The following is a 21,694-nucleotide window of genomic DNA, read 5'->3' as shown; positions in this document are numbered from 1 at the left end:
GGGTTGATGTGTTGGGACGTTTATCTTTCAGACACCCACACTCCTTGGTCATGTACCTCTCAATATCTCTCTGCATGTACGGCCAGAAGAAACGTTCATGGACCAAGTTTGTTGTCTTTTCCACTCCCAGGTATCCCATGTTTTCATGGAGTTCTTTGAAGACCAACCTACGGAATACTCTGGGTAGTACCAACTGCCGGTTTTGTCCTCCTTTACGATACAGGATACCGTCTTCACTGAGGTAGAGCTCCGTCCATTCTTTAACTAAAACAGATACTGCTGGTAACTCTCTCCCGTTTACTTGGAAACCGATTTTGGTCCACATAAAGTAGTATTCTACCAATTATCTGATCTTCCCGTTGTGCTCTACGGATTTTTCCTTTTGGTAGTTGTTGAATGGACAGGGGGTGATCTTGTTCTCTCACTTTTATGGTGGTTTCCACTGTCAGACACCACAGTGGTGTGTCTTCCTCTTGATAAACTTGAACTGCTTGGGTTGTGCTCTCAATTGCTTCCAGACTGACTTCCTCCAAGCATTCTTGCATGAACTCCTCAGGCTCTAGTGGCATTCTTGACAATCCGTCAGCATCCATAACGCATTTTCCTGGCCTGTACTTGATGCTGAAATTGAAGTCAGCTAGTTCAGTGACCCATCTCGGACCCATTGCATTCAGTTTGGCTGTAGTGAGGACATAGGTAAAAGGGTTGTTGTCAGTGTATACCTCAAACTCTTTGCTGTAGTAGAGATAATCTCTAAATCATTCACAGATAGCCCATTTCAATGCCAGGAACTCCAATTTTCCAGAATGTAGATGGTAATTCTTTTCGGCGTCTGTCAACATTCTAGAACCATAACCGATGACTCTCAATTTTCCATCTTGATGCTGATACAGGGCAGCTCCCAGTCCAAGTTGAGAAGCATCACATTGAAGAACAAACGGTAAGTTGAAATCAAGATATCCTAAAATGGGTGGTTTTACCAGGTAGTCTACTACTTCTTCCAATACCTCCTGGTGGTCTGCTGTCCAGAGAATGGGCTGTTGGGACGAAACGGCGTTGTTTATTTTAAGCCCGTTCCTACCCGCGTTCTTCTTTTTCTCCGTGGGTGTTGTTGACTCTGTCATCCACACCAAGAGGAGGTATAGTGGGGCGGCAATCCTGGAGAAGTTCCGAACGTAAGTACGATAGTAGGAGAGGAATCCTAAGATCTGCCTCAAATCCCCGACAATAGTGGGTCGCTTGTCTTTTAAGTCCAGTACCGGAGCGATTTCTGCTGGGTCCATGGTATATCCTTCTCCGGACACAATTTTCCCTAGAAATCGGACTTGCCTTTTGAACAGTTCACACTTCTTTGGGGTCAACTTAACTCCGTATTGTTAATACCACTGTAATATGGTCCTCACGTGTTCAACATTCTCCCGGAAGGTTTTGCTGTGTACCAGATTGTCATCCAAGTACTGCTGGCAGATATCGTCCCTCAATCCTTCTAATCATGTCTCCATGCTCCTCTGGAATTCTGCTGGAGCTGAGCTGAGACCAAACGGTATGCGGATCCACTTATATAACCCCCACAGTATAAAGAATGCTGTCAAAGGTCTACTGGATTCTTCAACAAACCCTTAATGGTATGCTTTACCCTGATCGAGGATGGAGAACCAGGTACTTCCTGATAGGCTATACAGCATATCTTGAATTTCTGGTATCGGATGCCAATCAGGTACTGACTTTCGGTTTAGTTCTCAGTAATCACAGCAGAGTCTTAACGTACTGTCCTTCTTCCTAACACAAACAATAGGAGAGGAATAAGACGACTTCGACTTTTGGACCCAACATCTGTTGATTAGGTCTTGTAAATACTCTTTCACTTCACGGTGTAATGGTTTTGGCACAGACATGTAACTTCTGGTTACTGGGGTCGTGTCTTTCAAATTGATTTTCAACTGCAACGACGGGATACAACCTATATCAGAGTCATCTTTGGAGAATGCTTAACACTCTTCTCTCAGCATCTGTTTTGCTGCCGCTCGATCTTCAGCACACAAGTGTTCCAGGGGTACTGGGGGATCCCAGGACCCCGAGGTGGGTCGTGCAATTTCCTCCCCTGGGCAACTCCTGTTCCTTGGTGGGGAGACTGAATTCATGGTAGACCCCTGGGCGGGTCTCACACTGGCTGGATATACCGTTTTAACGGTTTTGATGTGACCTAACACAGTCTTTGGATCCAGTCTAATTTTGTGTTTCGTAGCATTCATCACCGGTACTATCACTCGAGCAAACCCACCAGTAGGAATTGTAAGCACAGTCTCACCTTGAACTAGACCTTCTGGAAGTTCTGAGGAGTCTTTTGACACGAACAGTTTTTTCTGGACTTTTTTTCCCATTCTACCCGGACTCCACACCTCACCCCCACCATTTGGTTTGCAGGGATGATGGTTGGGCGCCAGCCTACCTTGACTTCTTTTAGGTCCATTGTATTCTGTGCTTTCTTTACTCTATGAATCACATTTTCCGCCACGACGTTGGGTATGGCAAGCGATGTGGCAATTGCATCCACCACCAGCATCCCTGACTTGTGTTTCATGATGACTTCACTGATTACATTATAACCCAGGATAGCATCCTCTGCCACGTTCTGATCACTGGTCACAAGAAAAGGTACCAAAAACTCAATGGTGTTGCTGTTCTTCGTGGCCCTCAGTTTCAGTTGCAAAGTCACTTCCACCCAGTCTATAAAAAGGATTTCGGTCTGGTTGACAGATTTGCCATGAAGTTCCACTGGTCCTAAGAGTTATTTTAGTGACCGAAGGCAGGTATGTGGCAGGTAGCGCCTTCTCCATTGTTCATTTAAAAGGCTCGCTTGGGCTCCTGTGTCCCACAGTGCTTTTACCAGGAGTCCATCTAGCTGGCACTGTATAAAGCACCTTTCACCGATTAGGCTGATGAGGCTACCATTACTGACCGAGGAATCCTCCTTTCAGGAGTACATCATTTGACCTGCGCACTGGGCATTTAGTAACTTATGTCTCTGTCTCTCTTGCATCTGTTGTAGACGGGAACACACTTGGGATAGTACAGATGCAGCCATTTTACCTCATGTGCCGTTCTGGGGTTTGGTGAGATTTGGATTTGGATTCACACTGGCAACCTCCTGTCTTTTAACCCAAATGACTGTGACCATTGGCATTCCTTGGCATTATGTCCTTTCTCTCCACATCTTAGACATTGGACACACACCGTTCTCTGATTTGATGAACGGCACGCTTCACAAGCCGGGTATCTTCTGTTTTGGAACCCACTCCTGGGTCTGAGGGATAAAGGTTCTGGCCTGGAACGAATCAACTTTTTCACCTCAATCAATTCGGCTCGCAGTTCTCCTATTACTTCCTCCCAGTCAGCGCTGGTGGTCCTCTCTTTTGCTGGTGCTTTAAGGTTTCCTCTCGGATGTGGCACTGGAGGGTTCTCCATGATGATCTTTGGACTGGCCACCAGGGTTCTCCAACTTCAGCTGACTCATTTTGGTGATTTTAGGAGCAGTGCCTTTCTTTAACTATTGTTCGCTCTCTGACTCCAAACTAGCTGCCTCATTCATTTTTTCAATTAGGACTTCGTCCAGAATGCCAGGATCTTCTAGGTACTGTTTCAGTTGCAACTTGATGTCTTTGCTGATTAACCCCATTCCCAATGATCTCAAGAACTTCTTCTGTACTAGTCCAGCATCAATCTTCTCCTCCGCTTCTACATCTCTGGATGCAAACAACAGGCTATCCTTCAGTTCAATTGCTCTGAACAAGAAACTTTGGGGCGATTCATTATTTTTCTGTGAGAGGTTAATGATTCGGTGGAACAATTCTGAAATACTTTCTTCTTTATAGTGCCCTTTTAAAATCATCTTCAGCTGTTGCAAGTTCAATTGACTCTTCATTTCTAGCATACTACAGAGGTTCAGTCCTGGGCTGATTGCTCTCACCACCCCCTCAACGATCTCATCTGGCTGGTAGCCTTTCTGTAAGGCTGCATCGATCTGGTGCAACAAGTTCATATAAGACAGTTTCTCTTTCTGTTCACACTCTCCAATCTGTCCCAGGTTCTTGAATTCTTTCCTTATGGTGATTTGTGGTGTTAGAGAGGACTGTCTTCCTGATTTATCTTACCCGAGCAGGTTAAAGGTTTTGTCTGAGTCTGCCACCCGTTCAGAGGTTTTGGTCGATTCCTGCAGGGCTGTTGTTAGGGCTTTGAGTTGTTCTTTCAATTCCTGTAGATCAGTCTGCGGACGGAGATTCCTGCTTTTGGTAATTGGTGCGGCCCCTCCATCCTCCAACTTCAACCTGGTTAGAAACTGTGTTAGCTCCTGGAGCAACGTCCCCATGACATCTTCAGCTTCTTTCTTCCCCAGCTCATCCATTTTTGCATTAATGGCAGCTAACAGTTGCCTGCGGTTATGTGTTTTAGAAATCTGTTCTTCTGACATCTTTATATGTTCTGCTACTGTTCCCAATTCTTCACAGGTTAACTGAAGAAACAGCTCACTAATTCTGTCCACTTGTATTTCCAAATCCATTGCTGCTAGTGAGTTTTATATAGGGTGGTCCCCTTTAACTGATGTAGCAGAATTGAGTTGAGGTGCTGTGCTGCTGTATTTTTCCAGACACTTTTCCTCTTCTCCCTCTACACGCTAATTCCCACTTAGGACTCCCCAAACGGGCCACCAATGTTACACACATGCCATAAGGTTCAGATAGGGCAAAACGAGTTTCATGAATTCATTGGAACACTGGAGGAACTGTTACTCAGGGCGATCATAGGCTGCAGCTTCTCTCAGGCACACGATAGATTCAGGTGCAGACAAGACACATCTGACAAGTGTCTTTTTCAATAATTTAACAATGAAATGTAATCTGAAGCACGACCAGTGCAATTCAGGGCTATTACAGCAACAATCTTCATTACATTACAGTTTAATAAAGCAGGCACAGTAACCTCAGTCTCTTCAGTAGCATAATTCAGCACAGATTAGACCTCTTAGCAGCACACTTCTATGCATACACAACCACAGGCTTTTCTTTTACAAGGACTCAATAGTAAACAGCATTCTTTATCCTGCATGGAGATGGAGGGGGGGAGGGTTTGATGAGGGAGAATATCCCTATGACACGATTCCTTCCAGTCCTTATCTTTCTGCCCGATAATACTCAACACTGTTAACTCAGGGAGTCTATCTGACCTGTGTTTAGCTTCCCTCCTGACCTGAATTCTGGTTCCTTGCCTTCTGTGATATACAGATCACACATCACCTTTCTCTTCGGCTACAACCAGACAGTAAACAACTTCCCCACAATCCCCCTGAGGCTCTGCTAAAACACTCCCTGTCTCTTGTGAGTGTGTTAACCCCACTAGTTGCTGGATGCTTTTGAAGCAACAGCACTACTTCTGCATGTCACACACAACATATGACCAAATCATACGTAAGATCTTAAAGAGAACCTGTCACTTGCTATAAATATGTGATTTTTTACAGTGTAAATTCTGGCTGAATCTGGGATTGATGTTCTTTTGTTCATGTGCTCCTGTATTCCTGATATATGGCCATCTCTTCTCTGCATATTAATCTAGTCATTTTAACAAAGTGAGCATGGTTCCCAAATCTTCTCTACAGGAGTCTTCTTTTTAGCCAACTGGGTTTGGTCCTCGAGGCTAGCATTATTTACAAAGATGAAAGAGCCACATCTTGATAGACATTGAAACAAATAATGACCCATTTCAGATTTTAGAAGATCACAGCATTTACTTACGTGTAGATAAGAACAGAGGGTTGAAAAAGGATAAGGTGAAAAGTTTTTTTCCATTGGTCACAAATGGATCATTGGGATTGTTGAATGAATCCACATTCACACTGAATGATGTGCTCAGGATAACGTCCATGCTGTAGCTTCCAAAGATGCTGAAAAGACAAAATGGTAAAATATCAGGCTTAACTTAATAAACCCAAGACCCTCATATATCACCTTCATACTCTCCATCTACAAGAGAAGGATCCAAAAGTTTACACTGCAAATCACTTCCTATGTACTAGCTAAACAGATAATGCTTGTCCTGTGCATATATAATAAATAGATTTGTGCTCTGGACAATTCTACTGTAGTATCACAAGTTGTACAGAAGTGTGGTCAGCATGATACAAAGTACTGCAGTTTAATATTACATTGTGTAGACTGTAAGACACCATAAGGAGGCAGAATAAAGATTACCACTATGCCAATGAATGTAGGTGCATGCCAGGGGCGTACATAGCAATCATGGGGCCACATAGCAGAAGTTCTAATTGGGCCCCCCCCCCTAAAAAAAAAAAAAATCCCCCCCATAAGGTATGATGCCAACAAAAGTACCCCCTCCCCCCAAACACAGTGATACGCCCAAGTTGAATTCCTCCACATGCGCAGTATAATGACCCTACTGTACCCCATCTCAACTCCCAGGGCAAAGTATGCTGACCCCAACACAGTATGATCCCCTAACTGTGACCCCCTAGAGCTAGAGAGGATGGTAGGTAATAAGGGAGGGTGTTATACATGATAAAAGATTAAACTAAATAATTAAGGACAAAGCTATACATAATAAGTGAGTACACTATATACTAAAGAACTGTGCTATACATAATAAGTGAGTACACTATAGACTAAGGGACTGAGCTATACATAATAAGTGAGTACACTATATACTAAGGGACTGTGCTATACATAATAAGTGAGTACACTATATACTTAGGGATTGTGCTATACATACTAAGTGAGTCCACTATATGCTAAGGGACTGTGCTATACATAATAAGTCTGTACACTATATACTAAGGGACTGTGCTATACATAATAAGTGAGAACACTAAATTCTAAGGGACTGTGCTATACATAATAAGGCTACATTCTTGTATCTGTGTGCAGTGTTGGTGTGCTGCCCTATTTTACAGACATATTGAGCATGTCCTATTCTAATCCTCAAAATCGGATCAGAACAGGACATTCTCTGACCCTCACAGATCTCAATCTGAAGATCCATGATTTTCATGGATGTGTGAATGGATCTATACACTGTGATCAGAATTATTAGGCAAGTTATATTTTAGAGGATTTTTTTATTATTGATCAACAACTATGTTCTCAATCAACCCAAAAGACTCATAAATATCCAACCTTAATATTTTTGGAAGTTGGAGTGGGATTTTTTAAGATTTGGCTATCTTAGGAGGATATCTGTTTGTGCAGGTAACTATTACTGTGCCGAATTATTAGGCAAGTTAATAAAAACCAAATATAATCCCATCTCACTTGTTTATTTTCACCAGGTAAACCAATATCAGTGCACAACATTTAGAAATAAACATTTCTGACATGCAAAATCAAAAAACAAAAAAATTTGTGATCAATGTAGCCAACTTTCTTTATGATGACACTCAACAGCCTTCCATCCATAGATTCTGTCAGTTTCTTGATCTGTTTTCGATCAACATTGCGTGCAGCAGCCACCACAGCCTCCCAGACACTGTTCCGAGAGGTGTACTGTTTTCCCTATAGATGTCACATTTTATGATGGACCACAGGTTCTCTATGGGGTTCCGATCAGGTGAACAAGAGGGCCAGGTCATTATTTTTTCTTCTTTTAGACCTTTACTGGCCAGCCACGCTGTGGAGTAGTTGGATGCATGTGATGGAGCATTGTCCTGCATGAAAATCATGTTTTTCTTGAACGATACCGACTTCTTCCAGTACCACTGCTTGAAGAAGTTGTCTTCCAGAAACTGGCAGTAGGTCTGGGAGTTGAGCTTCACTCCATCCTCAACCCGAAAAGGTCCCACAAGTTCATCTTTGATGATACCATCCCATACCAGTACCCTACCTCCACCTTGCTGGCGTCTGAGTCGGAGTGGAGTTCTCTGCCCTTTACTGATCCAGCCTCTGGCCCATCCCTCTGGCCCATCCAAGAGTCACTCTCATTTCATCAGTCCATAAAACCTTTGAAAAATCAGTCTTAAGATATTTCCTGACCCATTCTTGACGTTTTATCTTATTTTTCTTGTTCAAAGGTGGTCGTTTTTCAGCCTTCCTTACCTTTGCCATGTCCCTGAGTATCGCACACCTTGTGCTTTTTGATACTCCAGTAACATTGCAGCTCTGAAATATGGCAAAACTGGTGGCGAATGGCATCTTGGCATCTTCACGCTTGATTTTCCTCAATTCATGGGCAGTTATTTTGCGCCTTTTTTGGCCAACACGCTTCTTGCGACCCTGTTGGCTATTTGCCATGAAACGCTTGATTGTTCGGTGATCACGCTTCAAAAGTTTGGAAATTTCAAGACTGCTGCATCCCTCTGCAAGACATCTCACAATTTTGGACTTTTCAGAGCCCGTCAAATCTCTCTTCTGACCCATTTTGCCAAAGGAAAGTAAGCTGCCTAATAATTAAGCCCACCTTATATAGGATGTTGATGTCATTAGTCAACACCCCTCCTCATTACAGAGATGCACATCACCAGATTTACTTAATTGGTAGTTGGCTCTCAAGCCTATGCAGCTTGGAGTAGGACAACATGTATAAAAAGTATCATGTGATCAAAATACTCATTTGCCTAATAATTCTGCACACAGTGTAAAACTCTACAAGTCCATGGACCATTCGATAAAAAAAATCTGGACATTTCTCACACAAATGTGAGAATGCAGCCTAAGGGATTTTACAGACAGCATTATCACTCCAAGTCACACAGTGCAGATACAGAATAATATTTCCAACCAGGAACTTACCACTAACGTCTCGTCTGATCAGAGGCGGTTTCTGCTGTTTCTTCTCCGTTTGGTCAGACCTTCATGTCCACATCTCCCAGTCACGACTTGTCTTGTCACGATGATCTCCAGCCTAGAAAATAACAAGGTCACATGCTTTCCAGGTCATCCCCCCGGTTCCCTCACTTATGTTTCCTTCCTTTGAAGTCCACACCATCAGACTCTTTAAACCCTTCTCCCTGCGAGTGGCAGTTGTGTATCGCCCTCCAGGCTCCTCCCACCAGTTCTTGGATCACTTTGCCACCTGGCTTCCTCACTTTCTATTCTGAGACATCCCCACCCTCATCATGGGCGACTTTAACATCCCCATCGATGATCCCCTCTCCCAATCTGCCTCTCATCTACTTTCTCTAACCTCTTCATTCCGTCTCTCACAGTTTACTAATTCTCCTACCCATGAAGACGGGAATACTCTGGACCTGTTTTTTTCCAGTCTCTGCTTGCTGGATGACTTTACCAACTCCCCTCTCCCACTCTCGGACCACAACCTTCTTTCCTTCTCTATTAAGAATTGTCTCCTCACCCGGGACACCCCCACTTACCACACTTATAGGAATACACATACCATTAATACCCAGCAGCTTATGGACAATCTCCACACATCTTTAGCCCCTATCTCCTCCTTCTCCTGACCAGACTTAGCATTGTCACGCTACAATAATACACTGAAAAGTGCCCTAGATGAAGCCGCTCCTTCTACTCGCAGAAAGATCCGACACAGACAACGGCAGCCCTGGCACACGATGCAAACACGTTTTCTTCAACGTTGCTCAAGGTGTGCTGAGCGTCAGTGGAGAAAATCTCTTTTAGCAGAGGACTTCATCCACTATAAATTCATGCTCAAAACCTATAACTCTGCCCTTCATCTGGCCAAACAATCCTACTTCACCACCCTCATCATTTCAATGTCCAACAATCCAAAATGACTTTTCGAAACCTTAAACTCCCTCCTGAAACCTAAAGCACAGGCCCCCACCACCAACCTCAGCAGGGAGGATCTGGCCACTTATTTCTTTGAAAAAATCAACCACATCCATCAGGACATCTCAGCCCAATCTCCTCAGTGCCTGGATCCCCTTCCCTGCCGCACTTCAAGCTCACTTGCCATCTTTGAGCCTGTTACAGAAGAAGAAGTTACCCAGTTCCTCGCTTCTTCTCGGCCTACTACCTGCAACAGTGACCCCATTCCTTCACACCTCCTGCAGTCCCTCTCACCTGTAGTCACCACTCATCTGACTAAAATATTTAACCTCTCTCTTTCTTCAGGTATCTTTCCCTCCTCATTTAAACATGCCATCATAACCCCTTTACTTAAAAAGCCATCCCTGGACCAGAACTGCGCTGCTAACTACAGACCTGTCTCTAATCTTCCTTTCATCTCTAAACTCCTGGAACGCTTGGTCCACTCCCGTCTAATCCGCTATCTCTCAGATAACTCTCTCCTCGACCTTCTACAATCTGGTTTCCGCTCCTTACACTCCACTGAAACTGCCCTCACTAAAGTCTCTATTGATCTACTAACAGCCAAATCCAAAGGTCACTGCTCCCTGCTGATTCTCCTGGATCTCTCTCCAGCATTTGACACTGTGGCTCACCAGCTCCTCCTCACTATGCTCCGCTCTATAGGCCTCAAGGACACTGTTCTCTCCTGGTTCTCCTCCTACCTCTCTGACCGCTCCTTCACTGTATCTCTTGCCGGCTCCTCTTCCCCTCCTTATCCCCTTACTATCGGGGTTCCGCAGGGCTCAGTCCTAGGCCCCCTCCTCTTCTCTCTATACACTGCCCCTATTGGACAAACAAACAGCAGATTTGGGTTCCAGTATCATCTCTATGCTGACGACACCCAATTATACACTTCTTCCTCTGACATCACCCCTACCCTAATACAAAATACCAAGGATTGTTTGTCTGCTGTGTCTAGCATCATGTCCTGCCTCTATCTTAAACTGAATCTCTCCAAAACTGAACTTCTTGTGTTTCCCCCTCTACTAACCTAACTCTACCTAACATCGAAATTACCTTGGAGGGTTCAACCATAACTCCCAAGCAGCACGCCCGCTGCCTTGGGGTCATATTCGACACTAACCTTTCCTTTACTCCCTATATCCGATCACTCACTCGCTCTTGTTACCTGCATCTTAAAAACATCTCCAGAATCCGATCTTTTCTCACTTTTGAAACTGCTAAAACTCTTACTGTCGCTCTTATTCACTCTCGTCTGGACTCTCTTCTGATCGGTCTCCCTCTTACCAAAATTTCCCCTCTCCAATCTGTCCTGAATGCGGCAGCCAGGGTCGTATTTCTGTCCAGCCGCTTCACCGATGCCTCTACCTTGTGCCAGTCATTACACTGGTTACCCACTCGCTACAGGGTCCAATATAAACTCATTGCTCTCACCCACAAAGCTCTCCACAGTTCTGCACCACCTTATATCTCCTCTCTCATCTCAGTCTATCATCCTACACGTGCCCTCCGTTCCACAAATGACCTAAGACTAACATCCGCCATAATCCAAACCTCGCACCTCTGTCTCCAAGACTTCTCTCGTGCTGCGCCATTTCTCTGGAATGCTCTACCCCAGACGATCCGATTGATGCCTAGCCCCGATGTCTTCAAGCGCGCTTTAAAAACCCATCTCTTTAAACAAGCCTACCACCTCAAATACCAAGTAAACTAACTTTCCCCTGTTCCCTCCTAAATACTATTCAGAATCTGCCCCCCACTGTTCATCTGTCTCTACACCCTCCATGCACATGATAACTGCACTCGGTAATTGAGTATTGCACTTGAACATACAGGCTGATGACCGGATCATACAGCTTTATATGATAATCCCGGCTTATTATAATTGCCTGACCTGTAATAACAAGCACTTTCCACCTATTGTGTCCCCCCATTTCCTTGTAGAATGTAAGCTTGTGAGCAGGGACCTCACTCCTGATGTAACTGTTAAACTGTCTCACCTTGTATTGAATTTATTGTTTGTACATGTCCCCGCTTAATTGTAAAGTGCTGCGGAATATGTTGGCGCAATATAAATAAATATTATTGTTATAAATATTATTATATTGTATATATACATTTATCTCCCCCACACTGCGCCCCTGAATAGAGATATGTACCCCCCACGATTAATATACTATTAGCCACTTAGCAATCAAAATGTAAAGTGATAAGCAGCACTGTGCCCCCCATTAACTATAATCTCCTCCGGCCAATAATATAAATTATTCAGTCTCTGTGACTCTCCCCAATTAACTGTAAGGCTATGTGCACACGGAAAACATACAAGGCTTTACAGTACAAGCAAAGTGAAACCCCCATAATTGCTCTCTCCCAGCACCCCCATGATTGCTCGCTCCTAGCACCCCCATGATTGCTCTCTCCCAGCACCCCCATCATTGCTCTGTCCCAGCACCCCCATCATTGCTCTGTCCCAGCACCCCCATCATTGCACTCTCCCAGCACCCCCATCATTGCTCTGTCCCAGCACCCCCATCATTGCTCTGTCCCAGCACCCGCATCATTGCTCTGTCCCAGCACCCCCATCATTGCACTCTCTCAGCAGCCCCATCATTGCTCTGTCCCAGAACCCCCATCATTGCTCTGTCCCACCACCCCCATCATTGCTCTGTCCCCATTGTCACCAGCCCCATCAGTGCTCTGTCCCACCAGCCCCATCATTGCTCTGTCCCCATTGCCACCAGCCCAGTCATTGCTCTGTCCCCATTGCCACCAGCCCCATCATTGCTCTGTCCCCATGGCCACCAGGCCCATCATTGCTGTCCCCATTGCCACCAGCCCCATCATTGCTCTGTCCTCATTGCCACCAGCCCCGTCATTGCTCTGTCCCCATTGCCACCAGCCCCATCATTGCTCTGTCCCCATTGCCACCAGCCCCATCATTGCTCTGTCCCCATTGCCACCAGCCCCATCATTGCTGTCCCCATTGCCACCAGCCCCGTCATTGCTCTGTCCTCATTGCCACCAACCCCGTCATTGCTCTGTCCCCATTGCCACCAGCCCCATCATTGCTGTCCCCCTCCTCCCCTCATTCTCCTGTTACTCTCCCCAGCATTTCAGTAAAAAAAAAAAATATACAACTTACCTCTCAGCCCGCTCCCCTGCAGCATCCTCCTCGTTCCCGGCAACTTTCTTCCTGACCCAGCCAGGCGCACGCTGCATGACGACGTCATCAAGCTGCGCGCATCGGTGTCAGGGAGGAAGCGCCAGGCAGGAAGAAGAGGACGGATCCCTCCAGCTTCGCAGCGGAGCTGCAGGGATTGCTCCCTGCCCGCCGCTCAATTTTAGCCGCCCGGCAAGGGCCCCCCTGACCCTCCAGGCCCCGGTGCAGCTGCACCGGCGGTATGTCCGCCCCTGGACTGCTATGTGGCCCCCCCCGGCTCACGGGCCCCATAGCAGTATTGGCAGTACTCCACTGGTGCATGCAACTACTGGGTAACTGCAATCCAACACAAAGGAAAAACAAATACTGGTGGTGCAAGATATACAGATTAAATACATTCAGTTGCATCAGTGTATTTCTTGCCTGAATAAATATATGTGGCAGGTGTCTCTAGTTACTCAGTGTCAGGCTGATAGTCTGCCCTTATGTATAGAAATCTGGTAACAACTGTGCGGTAGTGCATGGAAACTGTAATAAATCTGTGTACTTACTCCTTCATGTCTATAAAGTCTTTGTTATCAACTTTCTTCTGAATATTCTTAACTAAAAGGTCTCCATACTGTTTTATTATCGGAAACATCTGTAAGGATGACAACAAAGGGTTTGTTTCATGACGTATCATTTTCCTGAAAAAATTTCCTGTAATCTGCAACTGAGATGCTTAATAAAGTCTTTAACACAGAGGTGCCAAAAATATGAGGTTTTTTTTTACAGAAAATTTGTTGCATGCAGGATGCAATTACTCACGCTCTTATTGGATATATAACAAATACATGTAGAGATGGTGCAGACAATATGGCTCATATATCAATACTGGTTGATGCGGCCTGAAGGTGCACAGGAATGGTCGCATGTTTCTGAGGCTCTGATGCCTGAGCTCCTGAAATGTAGATTTAAGGACTAAATTGAAGACTGGGAATCTAGCACACTCGACTACATCCTCCCTGGATATTCCTGGATCATGTGGAGACCTCCCTGGACTATGTAGACCTTACAATGGCTGAATTATCCAAGAAATAAGATTTCTGTGAGGAATTTTTGACTCCACAGCTGAAAGCCTGTGAGTATGTGAGAGAAATTTCCCCTCACGCTTCAGTGCTTCCCTCATCACACTGCTCAGACAATCAAGGGACCCTGAAGACTCCCCCTCAAAACCTCATGGGACTACCTATGGTGGTCAGAAGAAAAATTACTCATCCTTAGTGTTGAGCGATACCTTCCGATATCGGGAAATATCGGATCGGATTGGATCGGACCGATACCCCAAAAATATCGGATATCGCCGATTCCGATATCTGAATCCAATGCAAGTCAATGGGACACAAATATCGGAATGAAAATAAACTCTTTCTTTCCTTGTAGGTTAATTCTACATGAAGGAAAACAACTAAGAATAATGTAGAATGTATTACATGAAAAGCCGGCAATTCAGCAGCGGCATACACCGGTACCCGACAATTTAGAACAGAAAGAATAGAGCATCACACATAGATTAGATAGATAGAAACATGTCAGTCACATATATAAGAAGTACAGTGACAGTGTTGCTTACTGTACTTGTCATTTAGTGTTAAAATAAAGGATTTATTAAAAAAAAAATTGGCGTGGGGTTCCCCGTAATTTTAGTCTCTAGCAGAGGTTAAGCAGACGGCTGGGGCAGATGTTTGAAGCCTGGGAAGGGGGTAATACCCACGGAGCTTCCCAGGTTACTAATATCAGCCCCCAGCTGAATACCTAGCCAAAGCGGTGGCAGTGGGGTAATAGGGCTGGGGTTGATGTCAGCTTATAATGCCAGCTGACATCAAGCCCAGGTTAGTAATGGAGAGGCGTCTATAAGACACCCCCATTACTAACCCCATAGTCAAAGTTAAAAAAAAACACAAACACCCAGAATAAAGTCCTTTAATTGAAATAAACACACAATTCTTTATTGTTCTCAATTAAACCATACTTACCATCATGCCCATTCCAGCTGAAGCCAATGTCTTCTGCAATAAAAGTAAAATAATAAAGCAACATCATCCTTACCTTTCCATGGTTCCCACGACGGCTCCAGCTCTGCTACATTCACATGACAGGCTGGATCGCAGCCGAAACCTGCCATCCAGCTTGCCATGCCGCAGACACTGAGAAGCGCAGGCATGCTTGCGCTCCTCAGTGTCTGGCTGTGACGGCATCCAGATGAGCCGAGTTCAAGTCAGCTTTCGGCTGCGATCCAGCCTGTCATGTGAATGTAGCAGAGCTGGAGCCGTCATGGGAACCATGGAAAGGTAAGGATGAGGTTGCTTTATTATTTTGCTTTTATTGTAGACATTGGCTTCAGCTGGAATGGGTGTGATGGTAAGTATGGTTTAATTGAGAACAATAAAGAATTGTGTGTTTATTTCAATTAAAGGACTTTATTCTGGGTGTTTGTGTTTTTTTTTTAACTTTGACTATGGGGTTAGTAATGGGGGTGTCTTATAGACGCCTCTCCATTACTAACCTGGGCTTGATGTCAGCTGGCATTATAAGCTGACATCAACCCCAGCCCTATTACCCCACTGCCACCGCTACAGGGCAGTGGGAAGAGCGAGGCTAAGTGCCAGAATTGGCGCATCCTATGGATGCGCCATTTCTGGGGCGGCTGACGGCTGGTGTTTCTAGCCTGGGAGGGGGCCAATATTCATGGCACCCTTCCTGGGCTATTAACATCAGCCCCCAGCTGTCTGCCTAGCCTTTGCTAGCTATTAACATAGGGGGGGCCCACGTCGTTTTTTTGGGGGTCCCCCATTTTAATAGCTAGTAAAGGCTAAGTATTCAGCTGGGGGCTGATATTAGTAGCCTGGGAAGCTCCGTGGGTATTACCCCCTTCCCAGGCTTCAAACATCTGCCCCAAGTGTCTGCTTAACCTCCGCTAGAGACTAAAATTACGGGGAACCCACACCAATTATTTTTTTTAATAAATCCTTTATTTTAACACTAAATGACAAGTACAGTAATAAACACTATCACTGTACTTTTTATATATGTGACTGACATGTTTCTATCTATCTAATCTATGTGTGATGCTCTATTCTTTCTATTCTAAATTGTCGGGTACCGTTGCTGAATTGGCGGCCGGCTTTTCTAAAGAGACGGTGCATGAAAACACTATTATTTTTTTTTAATAAATCCTTTAACACTAAATGACAAGTACAGTAAGCTGAGCGCTGCTATCCAGCTTGTCATCCTTCAGAGACACTGCAGAGCGCAGGCATTTTGGAAACTTCCGATTCCGGTATTCGATATTCTAAAAGTATCGGAACTCAGTATCGGAACTCTGATACCGCGAATATTGGTCGATACCCGATATATCAGTATCGGAATGCTCAACACTACTCATCCAGCCAAAGGAGAGACTGCGCAGGCCGAAGACACTGCTGCAGTGAGTGTAACTTCTCTCCCGCAGTGATGCACATCACTTTCCAGCAGCAGTAGTGACGCGGAGAACCACGCAAATAACCAAGGAGGTAACTCTGGTGTTAGTATTCACAAGGTCTCTTAAAGAAGCTCAGAGGAGTGCCTGCACTCTGGGTAATCCCCTAAGGGGAAAATTAGCAGCTTGTCGCAAGAACGCACAATTCAAATTACCGCTCAGCCAGCTGATTCTAGAGCTTAGGCTCAGAAAGACCCCTCTGTTAGAGACACTAACACAGAGCATAGGAACAATACTAAAAGAGGCTCTAAACATCCAACTAAAGCCATTGACCACAATATGTCATTTTCCTCAGAGGAATCCCTCTCCAGGAATAAATGAAATAAATCGGCTAGCAATAATAAAGATAATAAAAATCTAATAAAAATTCAGCCATCAGAGACTGAGGAGGACTCTGAGGATATCTATTTAAATGTCTCTCCATACAAACAGCGTCCAAGATTAGACACAATGAGTCCTCCTGCTTTTCATCCTACTTTTACATTTGATTCCAAAATTACTGAAGAAACACATGGTCTCTCGATTGGCAACCAGGGAAACAACTCAATGTGAGAGATTTCTATCTGAGCTATTTAAGTCCACAATCCAACAGCTGGACATTAGCATGAATAATAGATTTGACAGTATTCAGAATTCATTGCAAGAAATCAATAAGAAGCTTAAAGTAACTGATGAGACAGTGGAATCTGTTTCTATTAAGCAAAAGGTCCTTGAAAATGGTCACACAACATTACTAAAAAATGAAGTAAAAATGCTTAAAGCAAAACGCACGGGTCTTGAAGATCGCAACAAGCAAAATAGCCTCAAATTTAGAGAGATTCCAGAGAGCGACCGACCTGGAGATCTTACCTCCTATATAAAAGACTTATTACATAAAACTCTATCTGTGTCTTCTAACATAGAGCTGACAATTGATAGAGCACATACACTACCGAAGCCAAAGTTCCTACTTAGATAGGTACACATGGAAGTTATTACAAGGCTTCATTTTTTCCAAACAAAGGATCGACTCTTGCTCTTGGAATATTTAAGGAAATATAAAAACTTACCCTCTCTTTTTGAATCTATCAAGGTCTTTCCCGATTCTTCTAAAGAGACATTATGTGGCAGGAAATCATTCCCTGACACTACTTCTATCCTAAGCTTAATAATACCTCCCATAAATGGGGTTTTCCAAAAAAAAACCTGACCAATTCTTACCAAATTAATTCTCTAAACTCCCCCTTCTCCAATGATGAAACTGAGGCAGCAATTCATAAGTTAAAAGAGAGCAAATCTCCAGGTCCCGACGGTCTTCCTAATGAGTACTACAAGCATTTGGGCATCACCTTTCTCTCCCATTGACATTTATATTTAATCAAGCTTGCACCAAAGGCTCATTACGGAAAGAATCTTCACATGCAACCATAGTTGTTATACCCAAGCAAAACAGTGACCCTGAGTTTGTCTCAAATTATAGACTTATCTCACTTTTGAATACTGATATAAAAATCTATTCCAAATTGATCTCTGAAAGACTACTTAAAATCATTCCTAAATTAGTACATTTAGACCAAATTGGTTTTCTCAATAGGAGACAAGTCTTGAACGGCACAAGGAGAATTTTTAACCTATTATCGTCAGTGGAAAAGAAGAAATCCCAAGTTATTTTATTATTTTTAGATGCCAAAAAGGCATTTGATCGGATTAAGTGTGAATTTATGTTTTCAACATTAAATAAATTCAGTTTTCAAGGTCATATTCTTAAGACAATTTCAGATTTGTACTCTCACCAATCATCAAAGGTTTATGTCAACAATTAGCTATCTAATAATATCTTTATATCTAATGGCACCTGTCAAGGTTACCCACTTTCCCCTCTCCTCTTTGGTCTTATTATGGAACCTTTCATTGAATCCATCAGAACTAATCAGCATTTAAAGGGCATCCTCTTGAGCCATAGGCAATACAAAATTTGGTTATTTGATGCCCTATTTACCATTACTGGCCCAATTACCATTACTGGCCCAATTAATTCTGTCTCCTCAGTAATTAATGACTTTGCCTTGGTTTCTTACTATAAAATTAATGTTAAAAAGTCAAAAATCCTAGGTTTTTGCTTGGACACCCACCTAAGAAACTCAATCCAGAACAAGTTTCTTTACTATTGGGAAAAACCTAATATTCCTTATTTAGGAATAAAAATAACAAAACCACTATATAATACTCTGGATGAGAACCAGTCTAATATTTTAAAGCTGATCCAAACTTCCATTAACAAATTTGATAAAGTAAATACTCGTGGTTAGCAAGGATTGCCTTTTATAAAATAATTATTTTACTGAAGTTACACTATTTTTTAGGACAATTCGTATCCTGATCCAAGATCTTTGGATTAAAAAGCTTCATAAGCAATTATCTAATTATATGACAAGCTAAATCAGCAAGAATTGCAAAAACACTATTATTTAAGTCCAAAGGGAAAAGAGGTATTGGGCTACCTAATATCCAAGCCTATAGTGATACCAACATGTTTTTACAAAGTAGAAATTGGTTTATAAAGGAAGGTAGGCCTTGTTGGGTATGTATAGAGAAATCATTTAACAAGAGTTCTCTTTTGTCATCTTTCATTTGCTAGATCATTATTTACCAATCCCAGATCACCCATTAATAGAATCTACTATACTTTTATGGAATAAGTTGCAAAAACTTAATCTAAGCTTTTATCCTTTGCATAAACTTCCTTTAACTACCGTAATTTGCGGATTATAAGACACACTTTTTTCACCCCCAAAAAAGGAGGAAAAAGGGGGTGCGTCTTATAATGCGAGCTTATGGTTTTCCTTGGGGGGGTGGCAGCATCGGATCGGGGTCCCAGATACAGGATGTTGGTGGCGGCTGCGGCGGTAGCAGGGCGATGCTGCGGGCCCCCGGTGGTGGCGGGGAGAAGCTGCGGCCCTGTCCTCAGAAGTCGGAGGTGAGCGAAGGCAAGGTTCCCTATCCCGTACATAGCACTGTGCTTCAGCAAAATGGCCGCCGGAGCATGCGCAGATTGAGATTTTGGGAGACGAGATCTCAATCTGCACATGCTCCGGTGGCCGTTTTACCAAAGCACAGCGCAAGGCTATGTATGGCATAGGGAACTTTGCCTCCTCTCAACGCCGACTTCTGAGGACGGGGCCGCAGCATCACCTCGCCACCACCGGGGCCACCCACTGCCTTGAATAAGCGACACTTCTTCTGAGGATGGGGCCTGTAGTATCACCAATCTCTGGTATGTGTGACACCCGCTCCACCACCGCTGCCCCCCAGGTAAAAAGAATTATAAGGCGCACAATTTTATTTAAAAAAAAACATTTTTCCTATTTTGCACCCCAAAATTTGGGGTGCATTTTATAATCCGGTGCGTCTTGTAATCCGCAAAATACGGTATACATCAATCTGCACTCCCTAATAAATAGGGAAAATTTGGGATATCAAAGTGCTCAGCAGTTATAACAGGCCCCAATTCGGATGCAATTATAAATTTTAATTCTTTAAAATTGTCCTACAATCTTCTGGATGAGGAAATTTATAACTTTTTGGACTTGAGAAAATACATAAAAAATAAGCTCTATTCCCATTTCCCTTCCTCGAGCCATAATTACTCTATTATTTTTTGGAATACAAAACTTATAGTGCTAGGAAAATTGCTTAAATCACCGCAGGCAAATCATTTTTTAACTTATTACTTCATCTATGATCAAAATAAATGTGCAAATGCAGTTGTGCTGAAAAGTTTACATACCCCGGCAGAATTTTTGCTTTCTTGGCCTTGTTTCAGAGAATATGAATGATAACATAAAAACTTTTTCTCCACTCATGGTTATTGGTTGGGTGAAGCCATTTATTGTCAAATAACTGTGTTTTCTCTTTTTAAATCTTAATGACAACCAAAAACATCCAAATGACCCTGATCAAAAGTTTACATACCCCAGTTCTTAATACAGTGTATTGCCCCCTCTAACATCAATGACAGCTTGAAGTTTTTTGTGGTAGTTGTGGATGAGGTTCTTTATTTTCTCAGATGGTAAAGGTGCCCATTCTTCTTGGCAAAAAGTCTATAGTTCCTGTAAATTCCTGGGCTGTCTAGCATGAACTGCGCGCTTGAGATCTCCCCAGAGTGGCTCAATAATATTGAGGTCAGGAGACTGAGATGGCCACTCCAGAACCTTCACTTTGTTCTGCTGTAGTCAATGACAGGTCGATATGGCCTTATGTTTTGGATCGTTGTCATGTTGGAACGTCTAAGTACGTCCCATGCGCAGCTTCTGGGCTGATGAGTGCAAATTTGCCTCTAGTATTTGCTGATAACATGCTGCATTCATCTTTCCTTCAACTTTTACCAAGTTTCCTGTGCCTTTGTAGCTCACACATCCCCAAAACATCAGCAATCCACCTCCGTGCTTTACATTAGGAATGGTGTTCCTTTCAGCATAGGCCTTGTTGACCTCTCTCCAAATGTAACGTTTATGGTTGAGGCTAAAAAGTTCAATTTTGGTATGTAAACTTTTGATCAGGGTCATTTGGATGTTTTTGGTTGTCATTAATATTTAAAAAGAGAAAACACAGTAGTTTGACAATAAATGGCTTCGCCCAACCAATAACCATGTGTGGAGAAAAAGTTTTTTTGTTATCATTCATATTGTCTGAAACAAGGCCAAGAAAGCAAAAATTCTGCCGGGTATGTAAACTTTTGAGCACAACTGTACATACAGTGGCGACCAAAAATTAAGCATTTTTCTTAAAAATGTGATTACTTCTGTCTGGTTGTTTTGTTGTGATGCCATTTCCCTGGTGATGAATTGAAAGTGCATGAAGTTGTCACCATGGAAGACCTTAATTTTAACCAAAATGCATTTGAATATACTGTTAGGTCCATATATATTTGGACAGAGACAACATTTTTCTAATTTTGGTTCTAGACATTACCACAATGAATTTTAAACAAAACAATTCAGATGCAGTTGAAGTTCAGACTTTCAGCTTTCATTTGAGGGTATCCACATTAAAATTGGATGAAGGGTTTAGGAGTTTCCTTAACATGTGCCACCCTGTTTTTAAAGGGACCAAAAGTAATTGGACAGATTAAATAACTGTTAGGGTTGAGCGAGTATGTTCTGTCCGAGTATGCTCGGGCCGAGCTCCGAGTATTTACAGCTGCTCGGTGATATGGTTGAATCGCTCCCGTGTGCATGATTT

General features: G+C 43.3%; 1 protein-coding gene across 2 annotated transcripts in view; it reads right to left on the bottom strand.

Moving 5' to 3' along the window:
• LOC141156732 (cytochrome P450 3A8-like) overlaps positions 1 to 21,694 on the bottom strand; it is a 469,992-nt gene that overhangs the window by 69,550 nt on the left and 378,748 nt on the right. For both annotated transcript variants that reach the window (XM_073643055.1, XM_073643064.1), the window contains exons 7-8: positions 13,509 to 13,597; positions 5,790 to 5,938 (exon numbers count right to left, since the gene is read on the bottom strand). In XM_073643055.1, the coding sequence (XP_073499156.1) occupies positions 5,790 to 5,938; positions 13,509 to 13,597 (238 nt within the window). The remainder of the gene's footprint in view (positions 1 to 5,789; positions 5,939 to 13,508; positions 13,598 to 21,694) is intronic.

Source organism: Phyllobates terribilis, unplaced genomic scaffold, assembly GCF_046119375.1.
Source record: "Phyllobates terribilis strain yellow unplaced genomic scaffold, ASM4611937v1 Scaffold_1__5_contigs__length_1240528914, whole genome shotgun sequence".
Lineage (NCBI taxonomy): Eukaryota > Metazoa > Chordata > Amphibia > Anura > Dendrobatidae > Phyllobates > Phyllobates terribilis.
Note: the sequence above shows the minus strand (reverse complement) of the source record. Positions and strands in the feature narration are given on the sequence as shown.